The 18608-nt window shown below is 43.6% G+C and overlaps 1 protein-coding gene across 1 annotated transcript in view; it reads left to right on the top strand.

The window, feature by feature from the left end:
- ppp1r3cb (protein phosphatase 1, regulatory subunit 3Cb) overlaps positions 1–13862 on the top strand; it is a 48083-nt gene extending 34221 nt beyond the window's left edge. Inside the window, exon 4 of the mRNA XM_085361705.1 lies at positions 13668–13862. Coding sequence (XP_085217831.1) covers positions 13668–13728 — 61 coding nt within the window. The 3' untranslated portion in view covers positions 13729–13862. The remainder of the gene's footprint in view (positions 1–13667) is intronic.
- The last annotated feature ends 4746 nt before the right edge of the window (positions 13863–18608 follow it).

Here is an 18608-nt window from a genome sequence, read left to right as displayed (position 1 = left end):
ATTGAGACTGGACTGACTAATCAACACAAGCGCAAACACACTGACCTACACCACCAAACCATCGTACACACCAACCTGTAAATGCTCTTTTGCACAATATTATTACTGCACTTTCTGCACTAACCTCTGCACTTCCTAATCTTTGCTGCTACACTAAGGAATGTTTACTGTTTCCTGTTTATCCTTAGATAGTTAGATAGTTTTTTGTTAATTTATGTTGTAATTTATGTTAGGTCAGGCTGTCTTGTCTCTGCTAGCCAGCTAACTAGGCCTCTTAGTTAGCTAGTTTAGTGTTTTCTGTTAATTTATGTTGTAAATTTATGTTGCATGTAGCACCTTGGTTCCTGGAGGAACGTTGTTTCGCCTCACTGTGTACTGTTAAACTGTATATGGTTGAAGTGACAATAAAGCCAACTTGACTTGACTATTGTGAATAAAAAACAAACTGGACAGTTGGGGCAAGGAGCTACCAAAACCTTTTCTGTAATTTTACACATTTATTTAGTTTAATTTAGTTAAATTTTTTAAAGACTCATGCCGACAGATTTCTTTCTTTGGCGCACCACTTTTTTCTTTATCATGTAGAAAAACAGTTAAATATGTAACTTCTTTACACTCACATAAAGGGGAGATTCACTGGTCCAGCCCACTCAGGATTAAAGTAGTCTCTATGACGCCCATCTTATAACTCTGCATAGTCACATTTTTGCAACGGGGGGTTCCACACGCTAACTCGCTCACGCTCCGAAAGGCAGGTTGGGTAACAAGGCCGGGGAAACTGTTCACAGAAGAGGGAAGCTCACAACTAGGAAACAAACTCAAGGAGAAAATGCTTAAGAGACTTCACAAAAGCTAGAATCTTAGCACTAATGTGTCTAGCACGTTAGTGCGATCGTGGCTCAAGAGTTGGGAGGTCGCCTTGTAATCGGAAGGTTGCCGGTTCGAGCCCCGGCTCGGACAGTCTCGGTCGTTGTGTCCTTGGGCAAGACGCTTCACCCGTTGCCTACTGGTGGTGGTCAGAGGGCCCGGTGGCGCCAGTGTCCGGCAGCCTCGCCTCTGTCAGTGCGCCCCAGGGTGGCTGTGGCTACAATGTAGTGCCACCGGCGAGCACTGTGAGGGTCATGTTTTTTGACTTTTCCAGTGCTTTCAACACCATCAGGCCGACCCTCCTGGGTGATAAGTTAGCAGCGATGCAGGTGGATGCTTCTCTGGTGTCCTGGATTGTTGATTACCTGACAGGAAGACCACAATATGTACGTCTCCCACAGTGTGTGTCTGACAAGGTGATTAGCAACACAGGGGCACCACAGGGGACTGTCCTCTCCCCCTTCCTCTTCACCCTCTACACCACAGACTTCAGCCACTGCACAGAGACCTGCCATCTTCAGAAGTTTTCTGATGACTCTGCGGTGGTTGGATGCATCAGCAGGGATGATGAGACAGAGTACCGGGCTGTGGTCGACTCCTTTGTCACGTGGTGTGAGCAGAATCATCTGCAGCTCAACGTGGCAAAGACCAAGGAACTGATCGTGGACTTCAGGAAGACCAGGAAACACTTGACCCCTGTTTCAATCCAGGGGGTCAGTGTTGACATTGTGGAGGACTATAAATACCTTGGAGTACACATTGACAATAAACTGGACTGGGCTAAAAACACCACAGCACTTTACAGGAAGGGCCAGAGTCGTCTCTATTTTTTGAGGCGACTGAGGTCCTTCAACATCTGCCAGAAAATGCTGAGGATTTTCTATGAGTCTGTGGTGGCCAGTGCGATCCTCTATGCTGTTGCATGCTGGGGGAGCAGGCTGAGGGTCGCAGATGCCAACAGACTTAATAAACTGATCCGTAAGGCCAGCAATGTTGTGGGGATGGAGCTGGACTCCCTCAAGGTGGTGTCGGAGAGGCGGATGCTGTCCAAGATAAAGACAATGTTGGATAACACCTCCCACCCACTCCATGACATGTTGGTCAGTCACAGGAGCTCGTTCAGTGAGAGACTGAGATTACCGAAAAGCACCACTGAACGACACAGGAAATCTTTCCTGCCTGTGGCTCCCTGTACAACGCATCCACTTAACACACTGTTTGCTGCTACAGCTACACATGTTTCTTTTCCAACTATTTATTTATAAGTGACTTATGTATGTATGTATGTATGTATGTATGTATGTATGTATATATTGTACTATTCTTAGTTAGCGTATTGTCTGTCTTGTCTTAATGTTGGTTTAAAATGGAGCACTGTAACAAAAAATAATTTCCCCCAGGGATCAATAAAGTATTCTGATTCTGATTCTGATCACCAGTGTGTGTGGATGACTGGATATGTAAAGCGCTTTGGGGTCCTTAGGGACTAGTAAAGCGCTATATAAATACAGGCCATTTTAGCACAATCATCTAGCGACAAGAGAATCTGAGCCCCGGCCTTAAATGGCACAGGAACACAACAGCAGAGTAATCGGAGACAGGTGCGTGGACCAAAGCCCGCAGTGATGAGAGAGACATATGTAGACTTACGGGGCCGGCTGGGCAGACACAGTGACCATGACAACATTGTTTTTTGGACACCACTCAGACAGCCAGCAATGTGGCTAAACGTGTCATGCAGTGGGGGGCTACAGTACTTCAGATGCACTGGCCATAGAGGCCTGGCTAGCTATGACTTTTCAATGCCAGGGTCTCCAATTCAGCAATCCTGGTCTCCAGAGCTGCAAACAGGCTACATTTATTACAAGTATAGTTAAATATAGTAATTAGCAGGCAATCTGGATAAAGCCGGTCCAGATTACACTATGAAATAAGATGTTATCGCAAAGTTTATATTATATAAGTTATATAAGCAAGTTTAAAGGCGTTTGGCTTGTTGGCACTGTAAATCTGATGCTTCTTCAGTCTGAGCTGTGAGGAAATAAAAATGTTAACGACAAACAACAACAGGGACTTAGAGTCCAACTCTGAACTCTAGAGAGGAGAAAAGTTTGACAGTCAAAGATACAATCTTATTGATTTTAGTTTGTCTGCAGCCACGTTTGTGTTGTACTGTCACACACTAACACTAGGTTTGGATTTTCATTTGAAGCTGCTGTAAACATGTCTGCTTTAGTTTCTGTGTCTGTTTTCAGGTGATAAGGCTGCTCTGAAGTCATTTCCTCCTCTGGGACAAAACAGCACTGATTGGCTGCACAGTTCCAGATGAGACGCACACAATGGGCAATCCTTCTGCGTTTGTTTTTCTACTGCTGGATGTGGGGTGTAACCATGGTGACAAGGAGTTGCCATGGGGATTCTACATCCCTCTCATGTTTTCAGTCAATGACATCATTAAGCTTAAGTCCCACCTCCAGCTACAACCATAAATGACAGCAGACACCTGTGTGTGTTACAGTGTATGTTACTATGTTACCATGTATAGATCTATATGTTACACTGTGTGTTGTGCTTGCTGTGTGAGATACACTGTATGTGTTACAGTGTGTGTTTTATAGTGTGTGTGTGTTTCCATATGTGTCTCTTATAGTTTGTATGTGTGTTTTACCATGTGTATATAACTGTGTGTGTCTGTGTTTATGTGCGTGTTATAACTGTGTCTACGTCTGTGTTACAACTGGCTCACAGGTGGTAACATAGAATGGTGTCAATTGAATGGGAATTACCTCGTAGGCAGTGTTGGGAAGGTTACTTTTAAAATGTATTCCACGACAGATTACAGATTACATGCCGCAAAATGTAGTTTGTAACGTATTCCATTAAGTTACTTAATAGGAGTAATTTATTCCCAATGCTTTGGATTACTTAATATATTATCACTTATTACTTATTACTTTGTGCACCTACATGAATGTACTATTGCTGTGTGATTTATTACTATTATTGAAGGTTACTCTCCACACCAACACCAGCTAGATGTTTAAATCTTACTATAAATGAATAACAGTAGGTGGACATTAGGTAAGGCTGCACTTCTTGCAGTGATCTCGTGTAGAAAACTACTCTGTATCAGTAATGCTTTCTTTTTGTCTGCAAATAATCATGTGGAACTGCACATGATTATTTGCAGCGATCAGGTTGTTAATGCAACAGCTTGTTAATACGTGGAGAGGCTTTTAAAATTTATCCTGGCTTCTACGGGCAACCAGTGAAGCTGCTGAAGAACAGCTAATATGAGCTCTTGACGGAGTAGAGTTATGACCCGAGCTGCAGAGTTTTGGAGAAGTTGGAGTTTATGAAGGAACTTTTTAGGGAGACCAAATAGGAGGGAATTGCAGTAATCAATAGGGGACGTAATAAGACTATGGACAAGGATGGCAGCAGCATGGGGAAGAAGGAAGGGGTGGAGTCGGTTAATATTACGGAAGTGGAAGCAAGCAGACCGGGTTATGTAATTAATGTGAGACTGGAATGAAAGAGTATTATCAAGTATGACAATCCAATCCAATCCAATTTTATTTATAAAGCACTTTAAAATACCCAGCACAGGAACAAAGTGCTGTACAGAAAATAAGTTAAAACAATAGAATAACAAAAAACAGCAAATTAAATAAATAAAACACATAAGACATAAAATTAAAACAGCCCTATGTTAAAGCAAAAACAAGATAAAACAGCATCGAATCACCTAAAAACAACTAAAATAAAAATAAAAAACCAACATCTCACGTGGTGTCAAAGGCCAAGGTAAAGAGGTGGGTTTTCAAGAGTGACTTAAAAACAGATAAAGAAGTGGCCTGTCTAATCTCTAAAGGAAGCTCGTTCCACCGTTTGGGAGCTGCTACAGCAAAAGCACGATCTCCTCTAAGTTTACGCCCAGTCCTGGGTATCTTCAGGAGCAGCTGATCAGCTGACCTGAGAGAGCGGGTGGGTGTATAAGGCTGTAGCAGCTCAGAGAGATAAGATGGAGCTAGGCCATGGAGAGCTTTAAAAGTAAATAAAAGAATTTTAAAATGAATCCTAAAAGAAATGGGCAGCCAGTGAAGTGAAGCTAAAACAGGGGAAATGTGCTCAAACTTTCGAGTGCCAGTTAAAAGACGAGCTGCAGCATTTTGCACCCTCTGTAGATGACTAATATATAATGCACTGACCCCTATATAAAGTGCATTACAGTAATCCAGCCGAGTGCTAACAAAGGCGTGGATCACTGTCTCAAAGTGCTGCCGTGAAAGAATTGGCTTTATTTTTGCAGCTGCCTGAGGTGAAAGAAGCTAGATTTTACCACGGCCTTAATTTGATTATCAAACTTTAGATCACAGTCCACTTTGACCCCCAGGTTTGTGACAGTTGGCTTAACATACTGTGCCAGGGAATCTACATACACATTGGGGGTCTCAGTGGGGCTGCCAAAAACCATCACCTCTGTCTTTTTATCATTGAATTTTAAAAAGTTAACAGACATCCAAGCCTTAATGTCATCGAGACACTGAAGTAATGGCTGTGTAAGGTATCTGCCTTTTTTCTTTAGAGGGACATAGATCTGACAGTCATCAGCATAAAAGTGGAAAGCAATGCCGTGCTTTCTCAGTACAGAACCAAGAGGAAGCAGATATAAAGAGAAGAGGAGGGGGCCTAGAACTGAGCCCTGTGGGACACCACACAAGAGGGGAGCGGAGGACGACGCATAGTCACCAAGGCTGACACAAAAAGTTCGCCCCGTCAAGTAGGACCTGAACCACTCCAGTGCTGTGCCCCTAATGCCCACCCAGTGCTCCAAACGAGAGAATAAAATGGCATGATCCACGGTATCAAACGCAGCTGTCAAATCTAAAAGCACAAGAACAACACAGTCCCCAGCATCAGTCGCTAAAAATATGTCATTAAAAACTTTTAAAAGGGCTGATTCAGTGCTATGAAAGGGTTTAAAACCAGATTGGAAAACCTCTAAAACATTTTGCTTTTCCAGGAAGGCTGTTATTTGGCTGTAAACTACCTTTTCAAGAATTTTGGAAAGAAAAGGTAGTTTGGAGATAGGCCTGTAATTTGCAAGAACCATAGGATCAAGAGCAGGTTTTTTAATCAGGGGTTTGACTACTGCATGTTTAAAATCTTTAGGGACAACACCTGACATCAGACTATGGTTTACCAGCTCAAGCACCAAAGGACCAACTGTAGGTAACACCTCTTTTAAAAGTCGAGGAGGGACAGCATCATTTGGAGACCCTGCAGGCTTAAGATGACCAACAGTCTCCTTTAAAAAGGATAGAGTCACAGGCTCAAACCTGTCAAAGACAGCAGAGCAGGAAACAGAGACTGAGAGGTCGTGAGCATGAGGAGAGATTTGAGCCCTTGTGGAGGAGACCTTCTCGATAAAAAAGTGTAAAAAATTTTCACAGGCTTCTGATGAGGGCTCGATACAGTCAGTATATGGTGCATTAAGAACAGAGTTAATAGTATTAAATAAAACACGTGGGTTGTGGCAGTTTGACAAAATAATGTCAGATAAGTGTTTTCTTTTGGCATCTTTTACAGTTCTTTGATATCGACGCCAACAGTCCTTCAGCATCTGGAATGACACTTGTAGTTTGTCCTTTTTCCACTTGCGCTCAGCTCGACGGCAGTCGCGTCTGACAGCTCGGGTCAAGTCGTTCAGCCAGGGCTCAGATTTAGTTTTAGGCAGTCTGGATTTTAATGGAGCCACAGTGTCCAAAGCAGTCCGACAGGTAGAATAAAACCATGAGCTCAGTTCCTCAGTCTGGCTGCATAAAAAATCCGGGATCTTACAGATCTGGTCAAAGACTGTTGAAAAGTGTTCAGCAGTGGAGGAGTTAAAAACACGACAGCGCTGAGCAGCAGCGCGAGTTTTAACTGAGGCACAGGCAAGAGGAACTTCAAACATCACAGGACTGTGGTCAGAAAACACAGCATCACAAATCTCTATGTTAAAAACAGAAAAACCATGAGATAAAACAAGATCAAGCGTGTGTCCACGTTCATGTGTGGGACCTGTCACACATTGCACCAGATTAAACGAATCAATAAGGTTTAAAAAGCCCTTCGCCATGGGCATGTCAGGACAACACACGTGAATATTAAAATCCCCAGCAATAAGAACACGATCATATTTTGGCATGAATTCAGCCAAGAAGTCAGCAAAGTCACTCACAAAGTCCTTATTGTATTTTGGAGGCCGGTAAACCACCGCACACAACACTGTGTGAGAGCAGCCCAGCTCAAACACAGACAGTTCAAAGCTGGTGAATGACGGGGTTGATAGCTGCTTACATTTAAAATGACTTTTAAAGATCGTAGCTATTCCTCCTCCTCGGCCCAACATACGCGGGGAATTAAAATAGCAGCAATCGCCGGGTAGAAGATCCGAGAAGATGCTGCACTCACCGGCGCTCAGCCACGTCTCGCACACACAAAGAAAATCCAGTCCTCGGGATGTGAAAAAATCCTTCAGGATAAACGTTTTGTTCGCTAGGGACCTAGCATTTACCAGGCCAATCCTGGCGGTAAGCAGCGGATCCCCGTCGCTAGCCGTCCTAGAAGCCCGACACAGAGGCCGCAGGTTCCGCAGATTCACACCACGTCGGCGGGGGCGAGGAGAGCAGGGTTTTCGGGACATCCCATCTAGGCCGATGACAGGTACCAGCCAGGCACAGACAGGTTCCAACGATCGCCGAGAGAAACAGAAGTTTGGCACCACTCCTTGTTTTCTGGACAAGGGCTTAAGAGAATACCTTAAAGAAGCTTTCAGCTTCACCAGGAAGCCAGCCCTTCGACCCCGGCGACGGCACTTTTGCCGGAGTGGTGGATCTGGAACACGGCACAGGTGAGCCGGGATCTCCGATATTAGCGGGGGCAAAGTTTTATGTTCAGCTTGGTTCCACTTTGCCCAGCCTTTGACAGAAGGTCGGAGATCCAGTAGGGTTAGGCGATCATACACCAAGAGAGAGTTGGCATTTATTACAATAGTCAATAAAATCAAAACAAACAAACATAACACTGGCAGTGATAGACGGCAAGCCACACGCACCGGCGCCATCTTGGATCAATCCCGGATGACACCCAAACTCTTAACCTGAGGGGAGGGAAGGGTGGGAGAATTTTCAATGTTAATGGAAAAGCTGTGGGATTTGGTTAAGATAGATGGTGAACCAACAAGTAAAACTTCTGTTTTATTACTTTGAGAATTGGAGGAGAACCAGGATCTAATCTCAATAAGACAGTTTGAGAGGGAGGTAGGTGGGAGGGATGAATTGGGTTTAGAAGAAAGGTAGAGCTGGGTGTCATCGGCATAACACTGAAAATTTATATTATATTGTCAGAATATATGACCAAGAGGGAGCATGTAAGTAATGAATAAAAGAGGCCCTAATACTGAACCCTGGGGCACACCAGCAGAAACAGGACAGAGAGTTGAAGAATGGGATTTAAGTTGGATAAACTGAGTGCGGTCTGAGAGATAGGAGGTGAACCAGGCAAGTGGGGTATGACTAATGCCAATGGAAGCTCACCGGTTCAGGAGAATATTGTGAGAAATGGTATCAAACGCCGCACTAAGATAAAGAAAGATGAGGATGGATAGGAGACCAGAATCCACTCCCATCAGAAGGTCATTGGTAATCCTTAGCAGAGCAGTTTCTGTGCTGTGATTGGGGCGGAAACCAGATTGAAATTGTTCATAGAGATTATGGTCATTGAGATGTGAATGAAGCTGGGCGGCGACAACTTTTTCAAGAATTTTTGGAATGAAGGGGAGATTTGATATAGGGCGAAGATTATCAAAGTTATTGGGGTCTGCACCAGGCTTTTTGAGAGTTGGGATAACAGAAGCCTTTTTCAGTGCTTCAGGAACAAGTCCAGTGTTCAGGGAGGAATGAATAATATTGGTTATGAGAGGAGCTAACAAGGGAAGACAGGCTTTAACTAACACATTGGGTTAAGTTGATGGTGGATATCTGAGATTTTACAAGTGAAAAAAGAGATAAGAGAGTTGCAAAAATCAACAGAATACATGTGGGAGGGGAATGTGTCTGGAGGTTTTGTAATTTTACTGAACAATGAATAGAGGGACATGGAGTTACCTTCATTAGAACTAATTAAACCAGAGTAGTAAGCAGATTTGGCTGAGGCAATGCAGTCCTTATAGAACAAACATGATCATTGTGCATTTCTTTATGTACAGTAAGTCCGGTTTTCTTGAATAGACGTCGAGTTGGAGTCCTTTAAGCTTTAAGGTGACGCAGGTCGGAGGTAAACCACGGAGCTGAACGGGAAAATGAGACAGTTCGATATTTAAGGGGAGCAAATATGTTAAGAAGGTTATGAAGGTTGACATTATAATGACAAACGAGTTCATGAGGGGTTGAGGAACAGTGGATAGATGGAAGGTCGTGGACGGCAGATGAAAAAACAGCTGGGTTGATATTACTAATCTTCCTAAAAGTGATATTACGAGAGACACAGGTTTTGGAAGCGGTTATGTTTGCATCAAAAGAAATAAACATATGATCAGACTGGGGAAACAATGTGGCTTTACAATGGGCGGGGGTAATGCCAGAACAACAGACCAAATCCAGGATATGACCTTTAGAGTGGGTAGGAAATGTTATGTACTGTAGAAGCCCAAAACTTTCCAGGCAGGAGGTAAAATCTCTGGAAAGAGGGATTTTATTATTGTCCATAATGGCTGGAAGGCGATGTCCAGGTAGAAGTATAGAGCCACAGGTAGAGAGACAGCCAGGCAGAAACGGAGCCGCAAAAGATCCGTAGCAGAGTACTGGAGAAGAGCTGTCGCCGGGTGATGAACGATGGATAAAAAAAACCCAGGTGAGCCACACCAACACCCTGTGGATCCACATCTTAATCAGGGCCGAGCACTGAGCACAAACGGAGGGACCGAACAACCAGCTGACAGCTGTAGCACAAGCAATAGAAGCCCGCAAGTATTGCGAAAACAAGTCAAAACAGGGTCGCGCCTTAGATACTTGATTCAAATTGTCGTCAGCAACTGAAAAAAATTATAATAAAAATATAACAATAACCAGTGAGCAGCGGCAGCCAGGCGTGCCAGAGTTCACTCAACCGGAAACACCATGTTATGTGTAATTTCTATTGCAAATATTAATCACAGTTAAATTTAGAAGGGATGACAGTAAAAAATGTGATGTCATCACGCGCTGCGTTCTCGACACCGGACTCCCGTGTGAACTTACGAAGTCCGGACGAGTGAAAACGCGACTACGTACTTTATTGATTGAGAAACGGCCTAACAGTCTACAGTCTATGAACTAACCTCAGCTAACGCCAACTAACAATGTTAGCTTGGTGGCAAGTAGCCTTCATTAATAGTAATAAAAATCACACAGCAACAGTAGATCGAAGACACTGCCGTTTCGCCCATCCCATTTCCAAGTAAGAAATGCATTCCTGCCCATGCACTGCCGGCTCTGCTGTCTGACTGACGCCACCAGCATTAACAGGACGCTGACATTAGAGCCTTTTGTGTGTTTTGTTTGGGTTTCCAGCAATCAAAATCAGAGAACCTGTATTAGTCCCAAATGGAAATTAAGTTAAAAGAAAAATAACAAAAGAACTGCAAGTCGTACTCGAACCGGCCGCACTCAGCCACGTGATTTATGGCTACATGCTCATCCAACTGGGTTAAATCTGCGCCCGACTGCGTTTAATCACCAAAACTGAAGAAGGCATAGAGAGGGCATAGCCTCACATATGAAACCGGAAATGACCGTCATGTATTCTGTTTATTTCAGCAAAGTAACTGTATTCTGATTACCACCTAATTAAACGGTAACTTTACCTGAATACAGTTACTCATATTTTGTATTTTAAATTTACTGCCCCTGCAACAAAAATAATGGCAGATCAAAATGAATGTTGGTGGCAATCTTTGGCCCATCTAAAGGCCTAATTATAATAACAATGAAATATTACATCAAATGTATTTTATGGAAAATATTTAAGTTTTTCGTTTTTTTCGGCTAAAAAAACAGCGCGCTCATGTAAAGTAACTGGGATTGAAAGGGTTAAAACAACAAAAATATAATTAAAACTTGATGTGAATATTTTAGAAGTAGAAGGCAGAAGTAGTTTTAAAAGACTGACTCATTTAAAGTGGAAAAAAGGTGGATGTCTTTTTAAGGACCCTCCAAGGGCTAAATACACAACGCTGATACATGGACTCCGTTACTCCCCAACACTGCTTGTAGGCGAACTGCAGTGGGTGCGAAAACCAAATGAAGATTGATAAGGTATGTGCAGCGGATTGGAGTGGAACAGCAGCAGGAACTGGGAAGGCCTTGAGAGGCAGGGTTTTACATACTGTGTGTATGCTGTTGTGTTACACTACATGTGTGTGTTTGTGTTGCCTGAGCCCTCAGTTTCTCTAATTATAACAAAGCCTCGGGTTACCTTATATCATCACAGCGCCGTTCAGCGTATTAGGAAGTTTAAAAATAAAATGTCGATTTATGTTGAACGAGTGATATTTGTTCAAGTGTCTTGTTTGATTGTCGTAACTCCGTCACTATTTAAATTTGACTAATTTCCTGAGATGATGATGATGATGATGATGAACTGACTGTAGTTCATATAACTAAACTGCTTCTTGATGACTTCCTGTGCCATGCTCTCGACGATGTTTCCGCTTGACGTCTTTCAAACATATTTTTCGTTGATTTCTTAATCCCAAAGCTCTCCATGGTCGATAAGCACCGTCTTTGTGCTTCTGCAGCAGATCTTTGACAGCACATCTGGAAACAGCTGCATGCTATAAAATGTCTGCTGACCCTGCTGAGGCAGGACAACTGTGTCTCTTTGCTGTATTCACTGAAAGCTTCTCAGACCCCTCAGTCTTCTCCTTTTAGACTCCCTCTGATTGTTATTCACCTGCACAGCTGCAGCTTTTCCACTTCATGACTTCAGTTTAAGAGAAAATGTTGTTCGTGAACAGCGATTTGCTATAGTTTGCTCACACATCACATTTATTTTCTGTGGTTCTTTAATCTGGAACGTTTTTGAAAATGAATGTTTTTAACCTCTTCACCAGCACACGCTCATGGGGAAAATGAACCTTATATCTTATGATATAACATCTCCTGCTCACACATTGTTCACTGCAAAATAAATACATAAATACAAAAAAGCCCAAAGTCAAACATAATGAGCGTATTTTTCTGATGAAAGAGTTTCACACACACCTCAACCCTTCAGTTCTATTCTGAAGCTGCTCTGGGGACCATTATTTCACCTCGCTGCCCGATTTCTTTCTGGCTTGATGGAAAATTATTCTTCAGGGCTGAATTACTCATTAAGATCTTTTTTTGTTTCAAAGCAACAGATATTTTATTGAAATGTAATTTCAGATGGAGGCTCTGTGCTTGTCGTTGATTGGTTAATGAGGGTCTGAAAGCTTAACGAAGCATCATGCTCATTAACGGCTGTGATTCTGAGCCAAAAAAACCCGTCGTTACTCCTCTTTGTACGACTGGGATCTGCTTATTCTTTTTTCATAAGCTCAGCCACATCCCTGGAGATCAAAATCTCTTCTTCGAGAGAAGACTGCTCTAAAAGTACATTACAACGCGGCTGTCCTTCGATTGACACATCAGGCCCAAAGTGCATCAGCTCACTGGGAAAATACCCGGTGTGCTAGATTATCAGTTCAGGCCTGCTACCTACACTTCTGTAATTGAGGCATGGTTGGTTAGATGCTTGCTGGCTTCAATGGAAGAACCTTCCAGTGGGATTGTGTTCAGGACAGTTGGAGTGGTTTTGTGTGGTTTGTCTGTCTGTGGTTGTTGGTTTTAAGCTCTGAGTTTGTGTTTAAATGACCAGGAAAACAGCAAGTGGCTTTTTGGCCTGAATAAATTCATCTGTACACAGATCTTCACGTGTAAACGCCAATCCTGCTCATAAATTAGGACGATACATCACAATGGTAACAGCTGGGGAAACTACAACATGCTGTTTCCATGGAGACCATGAAGGAGAGGAGGAAAAGAGGATAATTGTGTTTTAGGAAACACTTTAACTAATCAGCTCTAGCTGACAGTCGGGGTAATGGGTGTGTTTTGTGTTGTCATGCCGACTGCAGCTATTTAAACAGCTTTCATCATCACAACATGACAACAGAGTGAGCGTGGGACACACGGACAGACGAGAGATGGAGATAATAGAGGATAATAGGAGGTTTGAAAATGCTTCAGTGTAATAGCTGAGCCTCTCTCATGCTCTCTCTCTCTATTATTCTTTAGTTTCAGTCTCCAGACTGAAACAACTCAATTTCACCCCTCACTAACACTGTGTGTATGTATCTGTTAGTGTGTGTTGCAGTGTGTATGACCAGCAGTCATTTAAAACAATGACAAACTGCCAAACTCAGAGAGGAGAAGGAACAAAGAAAAATGATTTTTTACACATTTCAGGGTTTCTGTGTGAAATATTATCACGAAACACTTTTGAAAGCTGCTCATGTTCATGGGCTGGAGGTCGGAGGACTCAGCCTGCTCTCAGTCAAAAGGTAAACAAAAGCATCATTAACTCTGTGCTCATTATCCTCTGAAGCAGCTCCCAAACAGCTGCAGTGCAAAACACATCAAGGCTGCCGTGTGCATGGCTCCTGTCTAACAGTGTCAAACACTATATATGTGTAAATGTGTGTCACAGGTTTGGACACGCCCTCTCATTTAACATTTTTTGAATGTTTTTAGGAAATCTGCAGAGGGAGCTGAAGGTTCGAGTTGCCAAACGTCAGCCACAAAACTTCAATGACTTGCAGAGGATCTGCATCGAGGACAAAACCCCCGACATGTAAAACTGACCTCTGTGATTGCAACAAAGGTTTTGCCACCAAGCACCAAAGCATCATGTATTTGTTTCATTCATGAAAATGTGAATAAATCAGTTTTGAAATGCATTTTTCTGGATTTGTTGGTTATTGTTCTGTCTCCCACTGTTCTAATAAAGCTACCATAGAAATGATGGACTGAGCATTTCTTTGTGGGCAAACTTACAAAATCATTCTTCCCTGACTGTATATGCTGATGATGTCAAGTCTATTTTAATGAAAAGTGACTGAGGTGAAGCTTTTTTAATCCAGTGGCTCCAGCTGTATTCTTTGACCTTCCTATTTGGCCCCACATGAAAAAACCAGCATTTACTGGTTTAGGTGTGAAATGGACCTGCTTCACCCTCACATGCCATCACGTAGATCTGCTAACCAGGAGCTTTGACCGTCCTGAAGACATTTTTATAAATCCACAGGAGACACAGCCTTTGCACTTTTGGCTCCTAACATGTAAAAGGAGCTGCCTCTGGAGGTCAGGCAGGCGCCGTCTCTTGCTGTTTTTACCGTGCTTTTAAAAACACGTCTTTTCTCTTTGGCCTTTAACTCAGTGTGAGTTGTCATGTGTGTTAAACTTTTGTATGTCACCATACTGATTTATTCGTTTATTCTTCTTCGCTCGTTAATACAAACTGGGCGTCACAGCGAACGCCGTCCCCACAGATACAGCGGCCAGGGAAGCACAAGTCAAGACAATTCTAGTGGCAAACTTGTCGTTCCAACCATGGTCAGCGTTACAGTACACAGCGAGACAGCGAGACAACGTTCCTCCAACGTTCCTCCAACATTCCTACATATGGCAGACAATCAACACAGGACTACATAATGTGAGAGACAAGTGTGCAAAAAACCCCAGAATGACACAAACACAACAGTGCAATAGAAATGTGCAGCAGTGGCAGTGGGTTTTGCAAACAGTGGTTGGTTGATTTATGAAGGTGTGTGTGTTCATCCAGTCACTGAGTGTTCAGGAGTCTGACGGCCTGGGGGAAGAACCTGTTCCTCAGTCTGGCAGCGAGGGCCCGGATGCTCCGGTACCTCTTTCCAGAAGCCAACAGGCTGAAGGGTGTGCGAGGGTGTGTGGGGTCCTCCACGATGCTGGTGGCTTTGCGGTCGGAGCGGGTGTGACAGGTGTCCGTGATGGAGGGGAGATCTTCTCAGCTGTTCTTACTATCCGTTGTAGGGTGTTGCGCTCTGATAGAGTGCAGTTACAGAACCGCGGTCGTTGATCAATGCTCATGAGAATTTGCATATTTAATGATCGAGGACCTGACCTCCCAGCCCATTGTTCATTCAGTGGGCTGGTGTCAGTCACTGTGTAAAGGTGCTGTTTATAAGGTTGGAAATAGGGCTGGGTTTCTATAATCGATTCATCGATTAAAATCGATCCTGGCTTGGACAACGTGAAATCAATTCATTAAAATCCTGAATCGATTTTTTAATATAAATTTATTTTGCCCGAAACGCCAGAATCTCAGGTTAAACCTCACAAAATTTCAACAACTACCAAACAGCTAAAACAGTAAATGAGAGCAGGAACACGGCTTCTGCACAAAGACGTGAACACAAAGCGCCGACGCATCAGAATCAGTGAGATGTGACTTTCTCACCGACGGCACGGACACGGTCGGGGCTGAAAGCGACAGCTCGCCGATTCTGATGTGTCGGCGGGTCGAGCTTTGTGTTCACGCCCTTTTTGCGCTGATTCTAAAGCTGCAGGTTTTATCTCTCTCCAAACAATATTGACCGAACCAGCAGCAAAAGAAGATCCAAACTGTCCATCCATCCATCCATTCGCTTCCGCTTATCCTTTTCAGGGTCGCGGGGGGCGCTGGAGCCTATCCCAGCTGTCATAGGGCGAGAGGCGGGGTACACCCTGGACAGGTCGCCAGTCTGTCGCAGGGCCAACACACAAGGACAGACAACCATTCACACTCACATTCACACCTAGTGGCAATTTGTATTATCCAATCAACCTATCCCCACAAGCTGCATGTCTTTGGACGGTGGGAGGAAGCCGGAGTACCCGGAGGGAACCCACGCAAACACGGGGAGAACATGCAAACTCCACACAGAAAGACCCGGCCTGATGGTGGAATTGAACTCAGGACCTTCTTGCTGTGAGGCAACAGTGCTAACCACCGTGCCACCGTGCTGCCCCCAGCACCCAAGATCCAAACTACGCTTCACATAAACATGAACTCACTCTGACTTTTGCTGTTTTGCTTCCACCACAATGCACAGCTCTCTCTCTCTCTCTCTCTCTGTTTTCTGCATTATTCGCTTGCTTGTTACGCACAAGTCTACTGTTGTTTACAGCCTGTCAGCCGCTGTTTTTTTTCTTTTACTTACTTCCGAAAAGAAAACCTAACTTCTGCCGTTCAATACTGAACAAATTTAAACGTTTTAAAATTATGCAAAATGCAAAACGCCGTGTCTCTAATAAAACCTCTGTAACGTTACGTTCATGTGTTGATTAATGGTTTTCTTTTGTTTTTGATGGACTGCAGAATATTTTTATAAAATCCCAGAACAGGAAAATCAGCTTCATGTTTTTCTGTTTTATCTTCAGCTACTTTGACACAAAGGCCTCGCTGTGATGCTCACACCTTTGATAAAGGCTGGAAAGTGTCAGCTTCCTTTTTATAGATACAAAAATATGTAAATGTACTGATCTGAATTATAATATTTTTGTCTGAGGCAAAATTTCCCAGATTCAAATCGAATCGAATCGATTCGGGACCTTGTGAATCGGAATTGAATCGATTCTAGAAATTAGTGACGATACCCAGCCCTAGTTGGAAACCTGCAGTCAGCTGAGACTGAAGAATGTGACGAAACGTTTCTCCCACTGAAAACATCCAGACGAACAGAATCAACTGTTTGGCATTTACCATCCCAGCAACAGGGCAACAATATGAGAACAGGGGTCTGTCACACGAAGCGCTCCTGACATCAGCCCCACAGAGCTGATCAAGACAATAATCCAGAAATACCGATGAGGTGGAGGGCCCAAAACGTCTCTTCACTGACGTTCATCAGCAGGAAATGTAGAACGAAGTTTGCTGCTGCTCGATGGTTTTTTCACCTGACTGAAAGACGTTACTCCGAGTGATCAATAAACACATGAAGTGTTAGTACGGAGGACTTCTCTGTGTTTCCCAGGATTTTTATTTATCCTCCTCTGCACTGATCTGTCCTAGTTCCTATAAATATTTGTTCTGTGACTTTGCTGCACTTTGCTGCCAACCAGGGAAAATCATTTATTCATTTCTGAAGTCTGCCAGTCATTAAGCTTCAGGCTGAATTTCAGTTTGTGCAGATTTGTCTCAGAAAATCAGATCATGTACCGAAAACAGGTTTCTGCAAACTTCCTCATTTTATCCACAGAGATCAGTTTGTCCTTTAAAATAGTGATGAGCTCAGATTTCAGTTTCTATCACAGAAAACGGGAACAAAATAGACACAATCTAGCACCTGATCCCTTAAGTTTTATGTCCTCAGTCATACTCCGTGTGAGATTTAATCTGTGACATTACTAGAAAATACTGCCGTACTGATTCATCAGAACTGTGTGTGCATGTGTGTCGATCACGAGCAAACACTCATTAGTGCGATAATGAAGACAGTTTATTCTGTACGTGTGAGTTTTTTCTGAGCACACGCACAATTTAATCCGACATATTCTGGTGACGAGTGTGTTTATTTTACCTGATATCAGTAATTGTTTCTGACTCGAGCGGCTCTGCTGTAATCTCTGCAAACACACACTGATATTGACAGACGGATTAACTGTCGCCCTTTCAGAGGAGATGCTCGCCGCTATGATCTACCTCATCATACGACATTTTTTTTGATGACTGACGCATGGAAAAAAGACACACCAAGAATCTGTGAATGTTGGCAGATTATTTTAAAGAAACCAAAAAGTTTGGGTTAGATCGGGGGTCTCCAACTCCAGACCTCGAGGGCCGGTGTCGTGCAGGGTTTAGACGTGTCCTTGATCCAACACAGCTGATTTAAATGATTAAATGACCTCCTCAACATCTCTCGAAGTTCTCCAGAAGCCTGGTAGTGACCTAATCATGTGATTCAGGTGTGCTTACACAGGGTCACATTTAAAACCTGCAGGACGGTGGCCCACGGGGCCTGGAGTTGCCCAGCCCTGGGTTAGATTCTGTTTTCTGCCTCAAAGCTTCATTGATTGGGTCACTTTTTTATTATCTTTATACATGAAAAACAACAATGAATGAGTGGGAGATGTAAACATTCACAGATACCTGAAAAAATATCACATGTGGAGAGTTTTTCCTTTTCTTTTAGGTCAGTCGTAGTGGCTCTTGGGTGCACCAGAGAACAACATGGGGTTAGCATCTCGCCCAGGGATATTTGGCACACAGACTGGAGCACACAAGGATCAAACCACCAACCTTCCAGTTGGTGGGAGACCTGCTCTACCAGCTGAGCTACAGCCAATCTGAACTATGAGGCGAGCTCAGCATACCCAGGGCACAGCGCCGCTCTCTGAATTCACTTACACCAGGGGTGGTTTTACCCTGGGTCAGCACACCTGAATCACATGATTAGTTCCTTACCAGGCCTCTGGAGAACGCCAAGACATGTTGAGGAGGTCATTTGAAGCAGCTGTGATGGATCAGGGACGCTGGCCCATGAGGCCTGAGTTCCCCCACCCCTGACTAACACCAACATCAGAATCAAAGGTAAATGGCCTGCATTTGTATAGCGCTTTTCTAGTACAGAGGCGAGGCTGTAGGGGCGAGTCTGGCAGCCTCCGACCAATCACAGT

Source organism: Diplotaxodon limnothrissa, linkage group LG8, assembly GCF_057381915.1.
Source record: "Diplotaxodon limnothrissa isolate DT_005_m linkage group LG8, D_limnothrissa_male_GT1.1, whole genome shotgun sequence".
In the NCBI taxonomy this organism is placed as follows: domain Eukaryota; kingdom Metazoa; phylum Chordata; class Actinopteri; order Cichliformes; family Cichlidae; genus Diplotaxodon; species Diplotaxodon limnothrissa.
This window is presented reverse-complemented; position numbering and strand designations above follow the sequence as displayed.